This window comes from Tympanuchus pallidicinctus, unplaced genomic scaffold (assembly GCF_026119805.1).
Source record: "Tympanuchus pallidicinctus isolate F22 unplaced genomic scaffold, pur_lepc_1.0 scaffold7, whole genome shotgun sequence".
Lineage (NCBI taxonomy): Eukaryota > Metazoa > Chordata > Aves > Galliformes > Phasianidae > Tympanuchus > Tympanuchus pallidicinctus.
Genome location: NW_026294791.1, coordinates 7,594,175 through 7,616,425, shown reverse-complemented (window position 1 = coordinate 7,616,425; position 22,251 = coordinate 7,594,175). Strand labels below are relative to the sequence as shown.

The 22,251-nt window shown below is 41.4% G+C and overlaps 1 protein-coding gene across 2 annotated transcripts in view; it reads right to left on the bottom strand.

The window, feature by feature from the left end:
• TRABD2B (TraB domain containing 2B) overlaps positions 1-22,251 on the bottom strand; it is a 257,922-nt gene that overhangs the window by 111,829 nt on the left and 123,842 nt on the right. For both annotated transcript variants that reach the window (XR_008202202.1, XM_052665961.1), the window contains exon 3: positions 7,222-7,368. Coding sequence is in view for 1 of the 2 variants with exons in the window: in XM_052665961.1 (XP_052521921.1) it covers positions 7,222-7,368 (147 nt within the window). In the remaining variant the exon portion in view is untranslated. The remainder of the gene's footprint in view (positions 1-7,221; positions 7,369-22,251) is intronic.

Below are 22,251 nucleotides of genomic sequence, written 5' to 3'. Positions count from 1 at the left end.
GAGAGAACAGGAAAAAAGAGAAAGAAGAGAAAACAGAAAAAATGAAATAAAGGTGAAAAAAAAGGAAATAAATGAAAGAGAGAAAGAGAGAGAGAGAGAGAGAGAGAAAGAGAGAGAAAGAGAGAGAAGGAGAGAGAAGGAGAGAGAAGGAGAGAGAAGGAGAGAGAAGGAGAGAAAGAAGGAGAGAGAAGGAGAGAGAAGGAGAGAGAAGGAGAGAGAAAGAGAAAAAATGAGAAAATTAAAAAGAAGGGGGAAAATGGGGGGGGGAGGACTTAGGGGGAAGAGGGAGAGGGAAGGAGAACAGCCACAGGGATGGCTTATGCACCTCACAAACAGCTTGGGGGGTGATACTTCTATTCTTATTAAAAAAAACCCTGAGAAGTCACAGCCTCCCTGTATGTTTTCTATTTGTTTTCCCAAACCAGCTAAATAGTTGCTTTCCAAGCACTTCAGAAGAATAAATAAGTAAATAGAACTAATAGCATACCACCAGCCCCTCCCCCAAGGCTTCCTTCCCCACCCCAACCGTGTCCCTGCTCCCCTTGGTAGCGATGCCAAAATATGCAGCTGGCCTCTCTATCTGAATGAATGTTTTGATTAAAGAAGCCTTAGCAAAACACAGTCAGAACAGTGATCCTGGCCCCCTTTCTGCAAGCTTCACCCAGCTATGCAGTGTATATTTAGGACCAGATTACAGGGACCTGTTCATTAATTGAATGAGGATGACAAGCCTGCAGTTTACGCAAATACAGGTTTTGGTTTCAGTGGGGAGCCTAAATCTTAACTACACATTGATAACTCCTGCCTCATTTAAAAGCTCAATTTAACATTGGGATTTCTTTTTGAGGCCAGCTTTCGTGAGCTTTCAAACATATGGAAAAGTTCAAGATTTTCTATTTCCCTTCCAAATGCTTTGTTTCCTTTAACAAAGAATTTTTTTTTTCTGTTCTGACACTAAAACCATCACCTATTATATTGCCATGACACCCAAGCAAAGATACTGATCAAAAGGCAAAGCAGGGCAATAAAGTAAAAAAAAAAAAAAAGGGACAAAGGGTTTGTCTGGGGGATTGGTTGGTTTTTCAAAGCACTGAAATTCTTTTTCCAAAGGTATTTTTCATTTAGTTTTCTGCTGCAAAGTGGGAGAACAGCTGGGTACAAACCCAGCTCTGGGTGTCCTCACAACTATCAGGGCTTTTCAGTGAGCTTCTGGTTCAGCCTGGTGACAATGAAAGCTTGAAAGTTTACATGAGGTTTGCCACCTGCGTTTAGGTTTACAGTCACCATCAGAGAACAAAAACAGATTACTAAGGAGAACACGATCTACTGTGTTCCCTATTCAGTCCTGCATTAATAGTATCAGAGCAAGAAATGCTGTGTCAAGGAGTACCTCAAACCATCAACTTTCAGGACACCAATGAATACCAGTGCTGTCAAGTCAACAAGGACAATCAAAATTGCTGTCCCCTTTGTTTTCACTCTTTGTCTTAATGAGGAAACAAACACATCCTCTAGATAAAACACAAAGGGAGAAGAAGCATTTTCTATATTCAACTCACGAGATATTGCTCAAAAAACCAACAAGTCTTTCTCATTTCTCCTGAACAAGTCTTTCCAAGAAACACTACATAAGCCAGCACTTTGAAAATAAGGGATAGTAAATGCATTATAGCAAACATAAAGCAGTGCAGAGAAAGCAGCATGGTACTACCTTGAACTCCAAATGTTTTCCCCAACCACTGTTTCATTCTCTTTTATAGTTTATTCCCTTACTAATAAACACAGTTAGTCAACAACCCTCAAATATTTTTTCATATAAATCAGTAATTTTCTGTATGTTTCTTATCTAAGCCTTCAAAAGAAAAACCTTTGCTTCTAAATGTCTTGCTCCAATCTTTCTCCTACTTTCTCCCCCCTCTCCCATCGCCTCCATAGAAACTGAAAGAAGCAGAAAGCAGAAGGAAGGAACTTCCAAGTCAAGACAACGCTAAAAGCAGGCACATAATGAAAATTTACAAGCAAGAACCTATTTTCAAAATCTGTATCAGGAAAATTATCTGGAAGTGTTCCAGATTACTCACAAAATAAATAAATAAATAAATAAATAATCATCATCTCTGCAGAGATTTCCCCAGCACTGTCATCAGCAAGTAGACTTTCTCAATCTGAGTCTGTAGCCAATTTTGTAAAACACGTAAGCCAAACTATAATATTGCTCCAATCTGGAATCCTGTTCCGACATAATATGAAAATTAGACTCCAAAAATTTTGGCTGCCCTTGTGGGTTGTTTTGTTTTATTTTTTTTAAAACTTCCAAAAGCTCACAAAGCTGTGACTCAGGTGCAGTGGGAAGAATGTGTGAGCCTGCCACAGCTGATCAGGAGCTCTTCTGAACTCTGGGAAAGCAGCATCTCTCCAGAAGCACCCAGGAGGTGAGAGACTCATGCTGGGCCACAAGCAACTCTGAACATGTCATCAGACACCAGGGGAACGCTGGGCCTGCCATGCATTTTAAGAATAACTTAGAGGCATAGAAATGCTACTGATGGCTTGCTGGGACCCAGAAACCCTCGAGAGCAGCTCTGTGCCTGGGACAACCTTGCGTTTGCTTTGCTGGAAAGCCTGTAATCACTTTCCCTATAAGGACAAGAGGCCGTGCCAGTTTGTCTGCACTTTGTTACAGCTGAAAATGATAAGGTGCTTCCAAAGTGTTGTGTTACAATAGCTGTACCTTCAGTTTAAGGATTTATCTTCCTTTGCTGTAGATAAAACTCCATTCCTTGAACAAATTAGGTCTGCTTATCATTCAACGCTCTACCTAATGGTTTCAGCTGTGTGTTTCTGCATTTATTGAAGCTGGGGCATTCCACAGATAGTTCTCATTGATTTGAGAAGTGAGCCAGAAATGCAGTCATATTTTATCCAAAATGAGAATGGGGCAAATTAATGATATAATTAGAATTATCAGAACTCTTAAATCTTAAAGGATAGGTTTAAATGCAGAATGATAACATTTTTAAAGGGGTATAAAACACAACCTGTTTATAAACAGCAAATGTATTGTGAAGTGATGAGCTGAACCTTTTCTTCATTAGTGTAGGGAAGCTGACCACTGGCATGCTGTTAGTGTACGGATCTCTAATGCTGTCTCATCAGGATCCCTCTGTGTATTTCAAAAGGCAAAATCTGCTATCCCAAAAGCTATTTAACCATGAATCCTTGGGTCAAAATTATGGCTGAAAAACAAGAGCTGGAGATCACAGGTATAGTTTTTGGGTAGGGTTAAAGGAAAAAAGAAAAACAAATGAAAAACGTCATACATCACTATAGAAAGTGCACAAAGGAATACAAAGAAACACAGAAACAGCAAATTCCATGCTGGCAAAGATGAATTTGCTGCACAGAATTGTCCTTCAAAATCTGAACATCTGAAAACCCATCACAGGAAGTAAGGGTACAAGGTACTCCCAAAGCCTAATCAGTGCAACATATTTAAATAAAAACCTCAACATCAGATTTAGGGAACAAAATAAAAGAGAAATTGTTCTGTGGTGGAAAAAGTTTGAAGAAAAAACAACATAAACCTATCCTATCTTTAACTTAAAGACCATTTTCTTTTCAGCATCTTGTTGACTTTCTGCCCAGAAACTCCAGCCTAAGACTCTTGATTGAACAAGTCACAAGAGAATCGTGCGTTTGCAGAAGGCTGTCCAAGCAGGAGAGATGCTTTGTATACCACTTTAGGTCATAGTCTAACTGAATAAACACAGCCTCTTAAATTTTTATTAAGTTTGAATAAGGATTTATATGTTCAGAAAAATGGTGCTTGGAAGCAAAATGTAAAAGAAAGGAAAAAAAAAAAAAGAAAGGAATGAGGAATGTTATATAACCAAAGGAAAGCAGAGGTGTTTCTTGCTTTTACTGTTCTTAATTAAAATTTAAAAAGAATAAAAAATAAAAAGAACCTCAACACTGAAGCCAGGAAGGCATGGTGCATTGAATGTCCTTGGTGTTGATTGCTTTGGGACAGGAGCCGTCCTCTGCACTGCTGCCTAAGCCCCTGATTTGGTCTATGAAATGCCCTTTTTCTCACACTTTTCCTCCTGGCACCGTCCCTTCTGCACCCTGTACAGACACAGACTGCTCTCTCCTCCCAAATACCACAGAAGTTGTCGAGATCAATGCTGGGAAACCACAGTTTTTCCAAAAGCTCTCTCAGCGATGTTGAAGAGGCTCAAGAAAGTCATCCATAACACAGAAAGCCAACAGCATTAGTGTTTCTATTTCTGTTCCTTCTTCCTGCTCCAAGATGAGTTCTGATGCAAAGCCATCTCAGCTTCTTGCAGCCAGCTACTGAAGATACTCCATCTCCCAAGATTCATGATACAGGAATTAAGGAAGTTTCTCCACATATACTTTTGTCCCTTCAAGTGTCCCTGGTGTGATGCTGGAATTTTCCAGCTGCTTTTCTGGCACATTCCAGTTACTTAAATCAATGGCTCCCAAATGAGGCACCTAACAGACAGGGTACCCTTTATTCTGCAGCTCTGTGATACTCAAAATTTTCTTGCACTTGTAGGATTATCATTTCTCATCATCTGATGAGGACTGTAATACACTCACAGTCAGATAAATCTCTCTGCTTAGATTTAGTTGTTCACGAGAAAGATCCCATGGGCGATGCTTCATGTTTAATATTTAAGTCAAGCGAATCAAATTTGATAACCAAATAGACTCCCTATGGCAGGGACAACATCCTTACAAAAAACACACAGAATAAACTCTGGAAGTACCACTGGCAAATGTTAACTGAATAGAGAGTCTATCCTGGGCTTTAATTTTCTATTTTGTACTGCTTGCAATTAAAAATAAATGATATAAAGCTGGTTTATGAAAACACTAGCAAACAAAAAAGCTCTTTACTTGAATTAAGAGCAACAGCCCATAAGAGGAATATACTCCACAACATTTAGAGTTCTGGAGGGACTAGTATACATATAGGGATTTTAATTTTCCATGGCCTCTAAGTGTTATAATCTCTATCAACTGTGTGCACTCTGAGCCCATGACTAATGCTATTGCTTGAACTCTCATTGGTTGCTGGCTTCTTTCTTCTTTAACACTGTTTTTAAACCTACCCTGATTCAAGAATTTGCAGGAATAAAAAAGCTTTTACAGCATCTCAAGTCTGAAACACAGGTCTGTTATAGGACACTGTGTCAACAAATCACAGATGTCTGAGTCAATGCAATCAGTGTGAACAGCAATAACTTGCCTCAGAGACACAGGCACAGAAGAAAGCTGGCAAAATTACAGTTTGATGGCCATTAAAAGATGACAGAACATTCAGATGTCAGAACTGTCTTCCTGATTTTACAACTAGCATTTGTTTATTTGTGCCCATGACAAATACATCACCACACCTCAGGATAATTACTTCTGTAAGGTCACTTTGCGTTTATCTTGTGTGCTTACTTGCAAGTTATCTTCTCTAGGATCCTCTAAAGTTTTGAGCTCTCTACGTTTTTCAACTCACACACCGCACCTATAGAGACATATTCTTAACAAAGTTGGTTTCTCTCTTTGCTTTTCAGTGCAAAACTGCCCAGGCAGAACAGCTCTGGCAGCTCTGCTCTACACAAACATCTGTTTTAGTAATGCTCTGTTAGCAACACCTTTTATGTCCTGCTTAGTTATGCTAAAACAGTGTTTCACTCTATAGGACTACATGAGTGAAGAGATTTGATCTCATTCATTACCATTAACCACTCTTCCTACAATTTGAGAAATACAGAATCATATAACCAGATAGGGAAAAAGAGGAGGAGATATAACCATTTTTTCTATGATTTAAGAACTTCCAACTGTCCAAGCTGATGTTGAGGTTAGTTCTGTGACAGATTGCTTGGAAAATGCTGCAATGGAAATATTTAATATTTCTACCTAGAACTTCTTGAAGCAGCATCAAAGACCTGTACAAAACACCCATGTTGTGGAGAGTGGCTAACTTGCAGACTGGGGCCATCCTTGCTTTCTCAGTTCTTTATCTGAGAAATTACTGACCCACAGAGCCCTGTGCAACTCAGGATAACAACAGCAAGGTAAGAAGCCCTGAAAATCTCTGCTCACCTGATCTCAATTCTCTCTTGAGGTCACATAGTTATTCTTGATTTCTCTGTCTTAATGGTAAGCCACTATCATGATTTAATGGACTTTCATTGGCAAAACATACAAAATACTGAGGCTGGCAAAGTATATAAAGGTCCCCTTCAAAAAAGACACTGCATCTGAGACAGGAATCTGTGAACATTTATCAAATAAAAAGATGAGGTAAGAGACGGTATCCATAGACCAAGTTTCCAAAGAATTAATGGGGAAGAAGAAAGATGAACCTATATATCAAATGAGAATCTCCAAGTTTGCCATGAACTATCAAACTAGTCTGGAAAGCAGATTTCTGCTCCATTGAGTCTTTAATAGCATTGGATAACTAAGATAAACAGAGACGGAAGGGCTGTCTGAGACACATACAAAATTATTGAATTATGACATGTTTGAGAAGTTATTTACTTTACAGAGTATTTACACAAGGTTCACTTCCTCTTCAAACATAAGCTCAAATATTACAAAGATTTTTTTTCCCCCTTAATGAGGAGACCACATTCAACAGTCCCACAAATGTCCATAATTAACTTTTTTTAAGGCACATTCCTAGGAAAGTTTTCCAGTCAGTCACTTCCCCAGAGCCGAAGCCATACCTAGGAAACCCCAAACTTTCATTATGCAGATGAGATACACGTGGAGAAGAAAACATGAGACATCAAAAGGAAGAGGAAAAAGAGGAGATGGGGTAGAAAGTGATGACTGTGAGATTGGAGTTTTACTTTCTGCTGTGCTATAGGCATCTGACAGGCTTTATGCTGAGCTCTTAACCTCTCTTTGCCTCTATTCATCTGCTAAATTACACCCTTTTTTGTCATGTGAGACCTGTAGGATGCAGAAACTATGCAGAAACTATGGGGAAACTATGTGTGTGATTACCTGGTAGAAATAGATACCAAGCATTTTAATGAATACAGGTCACTATATCCAGTGTAGAAATTTTAGATCAGGAACTTTAGTAAGAGAACACTTCCTGTCTTTGTAAGAGAAAATATCATCTATTTTAAAGCAAATTATTTGTTCTCAGCTCGCTGGCTCATACACAACATTTCTGCTTACCTGGGAAGTGTCATGATTGAATATAACAGCATTCAGGTCTCCGCAATTATAATGTTTGATGAGATCTTCAGTGGTGTACGGGGCCTGCAAACTGCCTGCTCGGAGACTTTCATGCTGGAGCAGAGTTTGGTTTAGTGCAAACAGCACCTGTAGAAATGCAAACAAGAACAGAAGAGGAGTTAATAATATTAGGTATCAAAGAAGCAAAGTGTAAAAGGCCAAATGACTCAAAAAACTCACACACATATGAAGTTTATTGACCCATCCGAGCCCACAGCAATAAGGGCTGATTATCAGATATTTCCAACTGGAAGGGAATTCTAACTTTCTCTAGTATAAGTCCTTATTATATGACCCTTGTTATTCCTCATAAGGTCTAACTTCACAACACTGCTCCTGCAGAGGAGACAGTCTGAGAGCTTTCAGGCTGTCTATGCAGACAATTTGGCTGCGTGGAAGACACTGGAATTAAAATGAGGAAGCTTGTATTTCCTTTCACTAAATAGTGAAATAGTGAAATAGGGAAATCCTGGCAGCTATCTTAAATCCAAAGCCCAAACAAAATCAGAAGATTTTCAATAAAAATCATAACCTTCCAAACTTAGGAAGTCGCTGATGTATTAGGGGGACATTCTGCTTGCTTTAAAATCAGAAACATGAGGCAATTCACTGTCAGTCTCCCTCCTTTAGTCTTTCCTCTTCACCTACCCTTCTGCAAAACAGAGATATTGAATTGCAACGCTGTTAGTAGACACTGTACTTCTTATGAGGCCTCACCAAGGCAGAGTAATGGAGGAGAACTTCCCTTGACCTGTTGGCCACGTTCTTTTTAATGCACCCCAGGATACCATTGTCCTTCTAGGCCACTGCTGGCTTATGGTCAACCTGTTGTCCACCTGGACACACTTGCACAGAGGAAATAGAACCACTCTTTACTATTTACATTTCTGTACCCCCAAAATGCCCTTGATGATGATGAACTCTCGGGTAAGCAACACATGCTGAGTGCCAGCTGGCCCAGCCACGGCTGCAGTCTCTGATAAATATTCTTACTCACATGCCTAACTTTAAGTAAATGAACTGACTTTAAGATTAAATCCCAAAGGAGTTTAAAATTAGTGATGTACCAGTGTTTTTGCAACTTGGAAGTTCTTATTTGTTTACAAACACAGTTTCCACTGGAGTTGATCTGAAGGAAGGGAAACCGTCAACTGAATTTACTGCTGTAAAAGCTCAGGTATATAGGCAAATAAGATCTGAGAAAAAAATAAATTTAATTAATAAGAAAATAAAATTATCTCCAGGGCATTAACAGCCTCTGAATACAAAGCTGTTCGATGTTCACTAACACACACGTTCCGGTTGAGGGAAATAAAATGTTCCTTTTTAATTTATTTTTAAAAAACATAAAGATGGTCTTTCAAATGAACCTGCTGGGCCTCCACCCCACAACTGGTTGCCTCTTAAAATCCGAGCCTAAGAGATTTCCTCACTCAGATCTAAGGGTCTCATCGGGCTTTTCTACAAAGAGATCTATCTTTCCCAGGACCGTAGCATAAAGCTAAGCATCTTCCTAACTTAGTTTTCCTGTAATTTAAAAAATCTGCAAAAAATACAGTTTAAAAATTTCTAACCTTTGAAGGATCTGAGCGTTCTCTTTTTTTTCCCCTAAGGGCTACAGCTTAAAGAGGAAACGGTTCATCCCAGGATTTCCTGGGGATTCTAAACATTTTGACTAATAAAAATAAAAGCTTAGAAAAACTTTGACAGGAAAACCGAGAGCAGAGCTTTTCCCAAAATGCTTTTAGTAAAATCCTTCTCAGTTTTGATTTTTTAAACAGTGGATGTTGCTGGAATTTTATACACAGAAATGCTCACACACACACATATATATACAAACAGGCAGAAAAACCTTGAGCATAAGACAGATAAGACAGAGTGTTTTACAGTAAAATATTAAGGAGGCAACAAACAAATCCTTACTTTGCATTCTGAATGCTTTTTTTTTTTTTTGGTTACTTCAGCTTCCTGAGGAAACCAGTCCTTCGCATTCATGCTCTATGCTTCCTCCTAATAAATTTGGAACCTATTAGCTGATTTCAGTCATATTTGCAGAGGGTTAGAGCAAACTGCCTGCATGCTCCTTGAAAATAAGCATTTGGCTGCAGAAAGGGCCACAGTGTTTGCTCGCCTGTTTTAAAAAACCAAAGACATCACATGGGAGAGGAGTTGATCAGAGCTTGCAGCAGGAGATGGATCCCAGTGCATGGGCACCAGATTTATTACTATTGGTGCTTGTCTCAGGATGGTTGTGTTCCTGCTCTTTGCCCCTGTGCTGTAAGAGGACCTAGAAATGCTGCCAGGTGAGCCCTGGCACCCGGCTGACCTCATAGGGAAACCAATTTCTGCCTCCAAGCTACTGCCCAAAAAAGCAACTGCAGAGATTGTATTCTGGGACAGGAGCTAAAGTATTTGCATATGCTCAAGCAAAACTTCAGCCACTTGAGAAGATTTCTAGAGAGCTGTTGCTTAACCAAGCCTCGGTCATCATGCTTTTGGGTTGAGCGGCTCAAAACACGCATAAGAAGAGGCAAGGTCTTGCAGCAGCTGCCTGCTCGCTGGATTTGTAGGCCATTTCCTCCAAAGTCAGATTAAAGCCATCTTAAAAGCTGCATTTATTTTTCCTTACTGTTCAGATAATGCCACAAAAACAATGCCGTTTCCTTTCCTGCTCCCTATCTTAATATCAGTGACCCTGTGACCTCCAGCCCAAACCTCTATCTGAGCTAAATCTCCCAGAGGTGCCTGAGATTACCGCACAACTGAGGGCTTCCAAATAAATACACTGAAAGCGACTGCCTATGCACAGTCCCACCTAATAAATATAGCAGACAGTATTTGTTCTGGGAAGTGATGGGAAGTTATGAGCTTGGTGCTGGGAAAGTGCATTTTATTCATGCAATTTACGATCCTGACAGCTGTGTGCTCTGAAGGCCAGTTTTGCACGGTTGTCTCTGGCCCCAGTTTGCAACCAATTGAACATGGACAACAGAAGAGGATTTTCACCCTTCCAAGAAGTAGGTTTTCTACCCATGTGGTGTCATCCTCCTGTGCAAAGCAGCAAGCCAACACAGATTTCATGCATGTTTGGAGATACCAGCCCTTATGGCAAACTTTAAACCTTACTGTTGTGCTTCACTGCCTAAGAGAACAGGTACCACCAACCCCACACAGCACCAGGAACAACTGGTCTGATCTTTTAGCAGCACTTTTGCACTATTGTCATCACATGGAAGAGGGTCCTGGACCCGGCCAGTTCTTCCATAGGAAGGTCAGAGATAGGCCTGGTACAGGAGGAAAGCTCTGCCTTACTGCTGACTTTCATTCAAAGTCTTCCCAGGAAGGAGGAGATCTTCAGAATCCTCAACTTCAATTTCTTAGTGAACACAATGGCTCAATTTCTTAAATTTATGCCCACTGCTCTCTCCATCACCCAGCCTTGGCTGATGCTTGATGCCTCCTGCATCGCTTCAGCCCAGGCAGTAGATGACCATTAAGGTCCCTTTGATCTTTGGCCATGGTCATCCTGGGCACTACAGCCGCAGCCAAATCTGCAGAGACCAGCCTTTGCAATCCCTGTGCAAACCCGCTGCAGGTCTGAGAGACCAAACAAGCCTAATGAATACCCTAACAAAGGACTTTACTGATTACCTTGACACTACAAACAGTATTTACTTCCCTCCACACATCTGGATTAGTCAGAAGTCAAATACTAATAGAAAGTAATGGCAGCAAAAGTCTATCTCGTGTTTAAATCATCTGAAATGCATAAACCACTTGTTTTCAACTTCAAAAGACAAAAGATTGGAAAACCTCTGAACTACTCAAATAAAATGAGCAGACAAAACCTGTATGAGGTCTCAAGGTCCCAAAGGGGGCTGACATTGCTTAAAAATGTTTATACATGCATACATAACACTGCAGGTTGTCATTTTGAGCTTCATTTTTCCAAAGCCATAGCATTAGCTGGAGCAAAGGAGAAGCTGTCTGATTTTATGTTAGATTTCAATGAGATGTGTTTGTGGATCCAGTCCACAGAAACAGCACTAAGAAAGCACTGCCACCTCTCCAGACAATGAGGAGAAGTGAGTTGATGTGCAGCTGGCCTTAGGAACACTTGAGGAGTTCTGTCACAGATCTCGTTCTTCATTGTATTTGGTTTTGGAAGCAAAGCAAGATAAAAATTCCTCTTATTCCAAGGTACTCTCACAAACCATCACAATGTATGGATTCTTTCCCATGACCATCACTGAACATCAGCTTGTGGAAGCAGAGGCAGCTGTGTCCATTCAGCTCTACGTTTTTAATACTTTTGCATATGTGAGTGAATTGACTTCAGTTGATTATCCTGTTATAGCTTTCCAAGTAAAACGTGCACATGCTTTGTCAGAAATCCATTTCGTTTATTAAACTCCTGCAGTTCTCCCAGTTCTGATGACAGCTCAACTCTGTGCCTATCACCTCATTTAGAAGGCAATACTATGGATTTCTAACCAAGTGGAAAGGTTCCAAGGACCACATCTTCAGTTTTCTGACTGTAGTTCCAAACAGTGCCACAATGGAAAAACAGCTTCATGTGGGCATCTAAGAAACCACTGTAAAGTACTATAAGGAAGTGTTTTTACCAGGTCAAACACTTGAATGGTCCCAAACTTCATAGGAACTATTTTGCTAATAAAACAGAAAATTCAGGACTTACAATGGAAGGAACAAAATTTGTGTTGAACTGAAAAGAAAGAGATCAACATTCGTCTGGTGGGTTTGCTATTGAGATTGGAGAAGCAAAGGAAACTGTGAAAACTCTCACATCAAACTTTGCCATACATAAAAATTTGATTGCCCTGATGGAGAAATCACTCTCCAGTCCTAGACTTACTAAGGCTGAACCATAAGCATAGCATTCATATGACTCCAGTAGCTGGAGTTACAGGATGACCCCTGCATAGAACCATGATTAATAACAATTCTGCAAAAACAAGTCCTGAAGTTTCATAGCGTGATGTCATCTCTTGGGCAGGGAACTGTTGTTTTCTTTTGCTTTCTCTTCTGAACAAGTGCCAACACAATGCAAATACTAAATAAGCATTACTGGAAGCATTTGGGTGAGTATATCCCATCAGCGCTCTCATTGCGACTCAAGAAAAGAAGTGCCCACTCTCGTGCTCAGCTCAAAACAAACCACATCATAAGTACTGAGGTGTACCGTTCTTCAGGGGTTCTTGTTCTGTTGTTACCATTCTCTGTACTCAAATAGAAAATCAAATATACTCTTTCAGGTCAAAATAATGGCCTGGAGGGAAAAACAAAGAGAGAAGAAAAAAAAAAAAGAAAGAAAAACTGAAAAACCCAAGTCCCTGATTTTTCAGATTAATGAAAAGCAATAAAAGTGTTTGCCCAAATCTGTTCAGTTCCACTGGTTTCCAGAAGACGGGTTTCCCCTTTCCTTGAATCTTTTGCACTGTTGCTAGGAATTAGTGAGCTGTGAAACTCACCTAATGAGGTCAGCATCAGGAAATAGCTCTGAAAAAACAGGTCCCGGAGGAACTATAAAGGACTCCCTCAGTGTCCAAGAGAAATCCTGGATGCATCGGCACACTGTGCTGCCGGGGCCACTGGAGGAACGCACCTTACTTTGCTGTTGTTGTTCCTATAAAGGGACAGCTAAGGAAAGTGAAACTATTAACTCATCCACTGGAATTTCTGCTCAGAAAACCGTGCCCCCTGTTAAAGCTCCTCATAAAAGCCTTTCAGTTAGTTGGTTCCATATGTTCCCCAAGCCTGCAGTTATTGCTTCTGAAAGGCAGGAGTAGTTAAGCGTCTGCGGCTTGGCACTGACCAGGGAGACCTAAGGACTTTGCTTTTTCTCTCCCTTTCAAATTACCAATTAACCAGTTTAATAAAACAGTTTGAATCTGACCAAGGTGTTTGTAGAAACCCCTAACCACGACAAATCCTACCGGTGACATGCAGGCTTGACCTGGTGCAGGGCCATTTGTATTAATAACTCACAGCCCTGACACTAATCACACAATCATAGAATGGTTGGGTTGGAAGGGACCTTAAAGCCCATCCAGTCCCAACCCGTGCCATGGGCTGGGTGCCCCACACCAGATCAGGCTTGGCCCAAGGTTCCATCCAGCCTGGCCTTGAGTTCCTCCAGGGACGGGGCACCCACAGCTTCTTGGGACAGCCTGTTTGTTTAAGACTAAGATGGTTTTATTTGGAGCTGGGAATACCACGAGGAGATAAGGGCTCCAACCCCATGCACCCAGAGGTCTTGATGAAGTATTTAAGTTGACTTCTGGGAGCTTAGCGCTCGCTTCAACCCCCTGACTTTTCTCTTCATATGAACCACCCATTAAAAACTTAACAAGTGCCAAAGTCGAAATCTATATTTGGTATTTGCTTTGTGTTTCACTGAGTCAAAGCATAAAAACACACAAACAAAACCACCACAATGATACCTAGATGGAAAGTACTGGAATGTGCATAAGACCCCCATTCCTTCAGCACTACGACTTCAACAAACCATCACCATAGCCCAGGGAGGACTCACCTGGCAGCTCTATTTTATTCTATAAGCTGACCACACCAAACTATTACACATATTTTTTGCTTCAGCAGGACTCTTAGATACAAGTCTTCAGGTGTACGAGGCCATAAAGACAACAAATAAAGACAGTGGAATAAAACTCTAACCTAAGTTAATTCCTGTCTAGATAGAACTTCTGAAATACCATGTAATTCACATTACATGTATTACAAATACCACACCTTAAATTAGGCCAAAACATCTCAAAACAAGGTCTTAAATATGTCAGAAGCAGTTGTAGCACAGGCATGAAGGATAAGATCTGAAACCATTTCTTCTAAATATATTGAACTGAGCTATTTCTAAAGGTACTCAGTTTCTCTTCATTTAGAGGGGAGGGGAGGGAAAGGGAAAGGGAAAGGGAACGGGAACGGGAAAGGGAAAGGGAAAGGGAAAGGGAAAGGGAAAGGGAAAGGGAAAGGGAAAGGGAAAGGGAAAGGGAAAGGGAAAGGGAAAGGGAAAGGGAAAGGGAAAGGGAAAGGGAAAGGGAAAGGAAAGCTCTGATTTGGAATTTCCAGTATTTCCTGCTTTGTGAACCAGGACACTACAGTGAAAGGATGCACTCTGAATGTGCTCACCACAACACTGGCACCTTCTATTTTGCCATTAATTCAGCTTGACATCAAGCTAGTAATGGTCTAAATGCAAAACCAATGTCATCAATGTAAATGTGATTCCATCACCAAGAGACATAAAGTGTGTTCAGAGATGCTCAGTCTGATGCCCTTTGCATTGCATCAGAATGCAATGCATTCTCTTTTGAGAATGCATCACTCTTTTGAGCCATTAAGAATATAGCTATTATTCTGCAATATCTAAACGCCACTGTGTTTTGAGTGTACTACATACACAATGTAGAAAAAATAAATGCTTATGTACAAAGAGTAACATGGAGGCTCCGTCATGGGGCACTACAGACATCCATTAGTGCCTTAGGCACCAGAATAACTCGTTCTTTTCTCAGTCTACCAGAGAGTATAAACTGGGTAGCATTACCCTCTGCTTTGGTCCATCACGGAACAGAAGCTTCAGCAAATAAAGAAATCATTCAAGTAAAAGCAGTCATCCCAGATAAGCCCAACGCCTCCAAGTGTCTGGTAACAAATACTTTGGAAAAGAATGCAAGAAATGAGGTGAGCAAAGCGTGAGTCTTCTTCAGACAATGAATTCCCACCATTTGGAAATTTGCCTCCTTCACTTTTACTCTTTCTCTCCCACCCCCCTGCTCCTCCTTTAGTCAAGCTGAAGTCATTGCCGTACTGACTTACACTGAGTTATTCAGGAGCAGCTGGCTGCCTGGTCTTTGCAGAAGGAAAGTCACATCAGTTGCCCAGCTCAGTCTGCTACTTTGCTCAGCACTCGTACTCCTAACATCGACGCGTGGCAGGATGCCCAGGACCCAAAAGGCACTGCCCACGATCATTTTCCTCCACCTTAAATGGGCACATTGTCTCCACTTCCAGGACCATCGCTTTCAAAAGAGGCAAATGAAACCTTTCCCAAGAACCTGAAACCACATTTGTGCTCTTGAGTCGCCAATAAGACTTTTAGCGGTCTCTTCTGTGGTTTCAATTTTGCTTTTTTGTCTGCTCTGTAATAGAAGGAATGTGGAAACAAGCACCCTGTGGGGTGGCTCGTGCCCTGGTGACAAGGGACTGCAGCAAAGGGGGCACCCTCATGGAAAAGGGTAAAGCTTTGGGAAGCTCCTCCTGGTTACAGGCATCCAGCCTGAGACATTTTTTATAAAAGCCTGGTTTAATGATATGCTTTGTATCCATCCATTGAAAATCCAGCCCGTCCTGGGTATATTTAATTTGGGGTTTTATTCATATTACTGCTTAATTTTCAACTGCTTCTTTTTAATTACCAGCTGAAGCTACATAGTAAAATGGACTAGTCCTACAGGCATGTTTTTCTTTCTATTATATTACAGTCAGGCAGCAGATTAACTCCTTCAGTCATCCCAGTTTAACACCTTGCAATGCCAGCACAGCCCTTTCCAGACTGCTGCTCCTGCAGCAAGAGGGGCTGAAGAGGACATAGAGATCCACAATTTAGATTTCCAGCTTCCAGCCCTGGGTATCAGCATGAACAGATGCCAATTTCAATGTGTACCAACACGATGGAGAGTAAGTCATGGCCCTTCAAAAGCAGGCAATGCTTTCCAGCAAGGCAGATGGTGCCTCTGGCCATGGACAAACGGTTTGAGGCACAGGTATGTTGGCTTTCTAGGCTTCAAGCAAGCACAAAATGACCTTGCAGGTATTACATGGGGGAAACTATGAACAAATTTTCCCTTCCCAGCTCAAGGGCAGCCACGGAGGTCTGTGCAAGAGCAAGATGGCACTGGAGTATGAAGAAGGAGCATGAGATCCACACACTCTGCCTTTATGGCCCAGGGAGAGCTGTGCTCCAGAGCTCACCATACAGATCTACAGCTGTGCTGAAGACTATAGGACTCTCGCCTTGGAAATACCAAGTTGCATCAAGACCAGTCATCTCCAATTAACCAGGGAAAGAAAGTGGCCTACCCACCAAATCACGGTGGCTCAAATTTCTTCTATCACCCACTCTCAGCCAGGCACTGTAAGCCATGTGGAGGCCAAGAATAATTACTATTCAGCAAGCTATTTACATCAGTTACTCAGCAAATTAATTCTGCTAATAAATAGGCTCAAGGAGGCTGCAGTCTATTCGCAGTCAAGACAGAAGAAATTTATAGAAATAATTATTTGAAACAAACTCCTCCGTTAGCTTTCTAGGTCAGAATGATAAATGCAGGCACTGCATTTTCTACCACATATAGGGCTTCTTCAATACAGTTCCATTGTTTATGAATTACGGGAGGTTATCTTTCCACAGACAGCTATATTTTCATTATCACTGGGACTAAACAATCACTTTATTTGAACCTTTTTTGTCTAGTCTGAACAGATTTCATTTCAGAGAATGACAATGAAACTGGCTACCGGAGGGGACAGGTTATTCAGGAATCAGGAAGAGTCTAAACATATTTTTGTTAGATCCAACTATTGCATTCCTGCTGTGAAATGTTTACATGAACTGGAGAAAGCTCCTCAGATTCATCTCTCTACAGGTGATGCGCTTCCCAGAGCAGAGCAACAAGATCCCTTGCCCCCTCCCCTCCAATTCCTTGCCTGATTTATGTGGATGTGCTGTAATCATGCCCACAGATGGCAGTAGGTTGGCAGTTGCTGCCATCTCCTGAAACACTCAAGTTTTCAGCAGGTTGTTCCCTCTCCAGCTGTGCTTTGCTAGGTAGATTCCCAGAAATCCTACTGGGGTTGCTGGCACTGCATTCAGGGACACAATTACTGAATTCTAACAAACTTAGCTTGGATTTTGACCTGTAGACTCTCAGAACCACTTATAGTTATTCATTAAATTATTATTTATTTTATGTCTCCAAACCCTGAGTACACGTGAGAAAAATGTCAGCCAGTTAATATTCAGAGTGCAAAAGTGAACTGATTACAAAGGAAGTTTCCCAGGAAACATTCCTTCCTCAGCTCTGGTAACAGGAACACACTGGATTCAAAGCATTAGGATACAAGTATCTCCAAGACAAAACTTCCTGGAATCTTGTTTAAGCTGCAAATACTAATTCTTTCTTTTTTTTTCCCCCCTCTGATGGGGTGGGTACTCTCGTAGCTTTTAGGGAGCTAAGTTACATTTCAATTTGCTTATTTTCATCACATTTTGCTTTGGGCACAAATGTTGGAAAAAGAGCTCTCCTCTTTCTATGGTGACAGAAATTGACAAGGGATTAACTGAAAAGCAATAAACTATTCCCTCTGAATTGCTAGCCTGAAATTTTCCTATTAGTGTCTACCCACACTAATCTAAAACTTAGCAATGCTGGTTTTCTCCAAGGCTGTCAGCTAAAATAAACTGTTTCTGCTCCTTGCAGGCTGGATTTTGACAAAGACCTTTTTCCTTTTAAAGCACCCCCCCCTCCACCAATTATATCAAGATTGCTGCCCTTTTCAGAATTTCCCATAGGTACACAGCAAAGTTACAGCAGGAGTAAAGCTCACATATAATTTTTCAAGTTATCATCATGAGACTCCTTTGTCCACAAGAACACTGAAGTGGAGTGAGGCCCTGTGAACAGTGCTGAAGGTGGATGGATGGGTCAGAGCCTGTTACTTGCAAAGACTGCAGCCTAAGCCATTAGAGAGTCCTGGGAGGAAAGGAAGGTCTTCTGATGCAAGAAGCAAGCAGTTCTGCAAAAGATTCACAGCAACTCTTTCAATTACAATGGGAGTTGCTCAAGAAAAGCAATCCAGACTTTCTACTCTTGTCATACAAGCATTGAGAATGGCAGAGCAGAAGTCCCTGCAGCATCGCATGAAGTCTCCAGGCCACCTCAAAGCACATTTGCCAATCTCCTCTGCAATACATCCAGAATCTTTGGCACCTAAAAACTTCCAGATGATATTCCAAGCCACCTATTCAGAATTAATTCGTGTCCCCCACCCCAGCTGTGCTGCATGGCCAAGAAACCAATTCCCAGCTGGTGTCAGAAGATCCCACAACCTCTGCTGCCCACCGTGCAATCTTGGGCATAGCTTGGCCTTTTGTATTCCCAGCTAAATGCTCCCAGATGAAGGCATCAGTTCAAAGGCTGGTGGAAACAATTAAGATTGCAGGGAGCCACGTTTATCTTTTTACCTATAGCACTGAATTAATCATGGCTGATAGAGATCAGAACAGAGCAACAAGGTCTGGCCTCTGTGTCCAACTCAAGTCCCTGATTTATATCACGACCTGTCAGGAGATGGCAGAAGATTGCCCAGTAGCTGCTGAATGCCTTTTTACCACCCTCCCTCTCTCCTGGGGAGATGAATATAAGCCAGGACATTCCTGCTCTGTTGAGGATGCCATGAAACCTAACCTCATGTTGACATAAGCATTAGGCCCCAGGACTGTATAACAGGTCACTGACAGAAAGATATAAGATAGAGCTCCCAAATTTGGCTGGCCACACACAGGCAGGCACAGTTTCCAGAGCCTGTGTACCCATGGTGGAGGCTCAGTAGCTAAGGTACACCAGTTTTTCAAATGTGCCTTCTGCTAGGCTCAGCAGCTAACGCTGCCTGAGATTTCTATGGGCTTTATATTACTTATTTCCTTTGTAGGTTTCAAGGGACTAAGGAACAGCTGCATCTGTATAGTTACCATTAAGAGGAAGGTAATGGAGGGAGTGCCAGAACCCACCCATACAGGCTGGGACTGGGAGCTTGAGTACGCACATGAATGTACATCTTTTCTAAACCTTAAGCACTGAGATACCTATTACAAGTCCTGCACCAAGAACCCAAAGGGGAGTCCTGCTAACTAAGAGCTCCACTTTCCTTGGAAACAGAAGTTCTGAAATTGTTTCTCCCTCCACAAGCAACATGCTGATGCCTGCTTCTCATATCGACCATGACATGGGAATGGATCAGTTGCCATATGCTAAGCTTTTATACACCCGCGGGAGGCAAAGCAAAGGCAAACAAGGAGGCCTGAGTCAACACAAGGGTTAATTTGAGAACTGAGCTTGCTTAAAGTAAAAGTTGTCACTGACCAAAAAGAACAAGTAGCCATTGAAGAGAAAACCGTTGAGATTTATGGGCCCCATTCTAGAGACATAAAAGGGGAGTCAATCATCATTTGAAGTTTATTTTTTTAATAAGAGCTCCTCAAACATTCCCTCCACTTTTCATTGCCAGAAACTTAAGCTTGTGGCTGTTAAAAAGTTAAAAATTAGGGGTTTCCTAAGTGGGAGCAAAATGCATGGTTGCTCTGTATGACCCTGGCTACTCAAACAGCTACTGCAAATTCCCAGAGGAAGCATCAATGGCTTGTGAAATAGACTCCTTTCTTTTCTTGTACAAATTATTCCTTTATATTTTTGAACTTCTGAACCTCTGGGCTTAATAACAACTCCACAAGAAAGAAGGAAAATGATTGAGTGTTTATAACAACACGCATCTTTTTCGATTATCATTCCAGGCTGTGGCACTTTCAGTTCAGCTAAGCCGTTTATCACAGCCTCTCTGGAAAATCATTCAGAAACAGGGAAGGGGAGGGAAGAGAAGGACATCTCCTGATGCGTACAAACCGTGGTGAATGGACATTTTGAAGACTTCCCAAACGTTTAGCTTTATAGTCTTCCTCCCTCTACCTACTTGCCACCTGTTCGAGAGCTAAGCAGGAGCTACAGCTGCCCACCCCGGTGCGGATGAACTGCAGCACATCAGGATGCAGGACATTAAAAACATTGCCAAACGAAGCCAGACAAAAACTCGAAATAACCACCCACACATGCAAGCAAAGAAAGAAACAAATCAGGGGACAATAATAGGAATGAGCAATCTTTAGCCTCATTTCTTTTCAGTTGTAAATGGAAACCAATGTGACAGCGCTGTAAGAGATGACAGGGTCTATTTATTTTCTCATAAATGATCTGCAGTTGTTGGATTCTCCCCTACCTCCTCAAAAAACATAGCTTTCAATTGAAAAAGGCCACTGCCAGCTGACTCAATAGAAAACATCAAGGCTATTCTCAAAGAATTGCTCAGCTTCCTCTACCAGTTGATTTAACAAGCATTGAAACCCCAATTATTACACTCTTTTTCTGCTCAGTACCATCACTTCGTTGGTTAATACAAAGCTAACTCATAATAATAATAGATTCCTACTAGGAAACTTGGTAATTAATATTTGAACATTCATACAGGGACAATCCTTTACCCTCTCATTTCAGTGGTGCAGCTCCATTCCATCTTTTTAAAGGGAGGTTATGACAACCCTTAAAATCAGAAGACCTTTGTAAGGAGCCAGTCCATGCAACCCAGCAGCATGCAGCATTTCCCTTAAGGATCAAGTGAGAAGTGGCACCACATATACTTTAGCAGAGCCTGCAGCCCAGAGGCACATACGTCTTCATTTCCCTATCAGCAAGGAGAAGTGGAGCCTGATTCATTACAGCAGCTTTATATTAGTACAACTCATCTCAGACCAATCCTGGCTTGGCTGAAATAGAGCCAAGCTAAATCAGCATCCTGGAGGTTTTCAAACTTTTGCATTTACATGTTATACTGTATGTTTACAGCTCATAGTTTTTCAGGTTCTCACTGGTATAATCTAACAGTAACTCTTTCAAGCTGATGGATTTGTACTGAGTTACATCAGTTCAAAGGCTACACTGTGTAAGCAAGAGAATCCTGCTGCCTTTGCTTACGCATTACATTGACCAAAGGGACAAATTAAGAGGTAGCAATTTTAACGGTTTCTTATGGGTGATGGAGACATTTCTTTCAAAGAGCTACACTTACTCAGACATCTTTCCTTTTCCCTTAGTTGGGGTTCTTTAATGTAGCTTCAGAAATCCCAGAGGTCAGGCTAAATCCCTGCTAAATTTGCTTCATTAAACGGAGTTCTGTGGCTGGGAGCTGCAGGATTCGAGTGTCAGCCACCACTGGTCACTGCCTCAACCACTGGCATTTAAATCGAAGCCCACTCATTACATGCTTATGGTCAGATCTAACCCTAAATGAGTGCCTCCAACTTTGTTCTAAAATATTTATTGCTTTTGAGTTAGTACAGTAAAAGGGAAAAAAAAAATCCCAGCCTTAAACACAAAACAAGAAACACCACACTCACAAGATGAAACAACTTGTAAGAAGGAAAGAAAGGGATAGAGAAAGCAGTGAGTGACAGCAGCCTCTCGAGCTACACATACATACCACCTCATCAGCTGCTCCTTTCAATGGCTTCTTCTTGTGACTTGGAAGACAGTGTGACAGTCACCCTCCTACAGAAGCCTCCCATGGAGCTCCTCACTTGTGTCCCCAAAAAGTTATCAGTTTGAGCTGTGAAAAATGTGGTGTTAACTAAAGATGACTAAGAAAGGTCTAGAGCAACAGTGAGAAACAGTGTCCTAACTTTTCTTCAGTTTTGTCTTTGCTGAGTTAGGTGGATGATTTCCACCATATTTCTTCACAGGAGAAAATAAAGCATGTAAGGCTTTGGAGCATCCTTATGTTAGTTTTGCAGCCTTGTCATTCAAGGCTCCTGAATTTATCTCCTGTTCTTACAACAGGTGATGGCCAGGTGCAGGTCTCCAAGGAACTGTGTTCCACCAAGACATGCGAAAAAAGGGACAAAGCAGAAATGATGTGAAGGGAAGGCTAAGCAGTACGTTCAACCCTCAAGAAACCCATGCAGGACTTGATCCTTGAGACACAAACCTCAGAGGGACACAAGGCATTTGGGCTTCGCATCTGGGGCTGAATTCAAAGCACAAGCAGGCTGCTTGCTACTAGTACATTTTGCGTTAAGTTCCCTGTGTGTAAGAACACAACCAG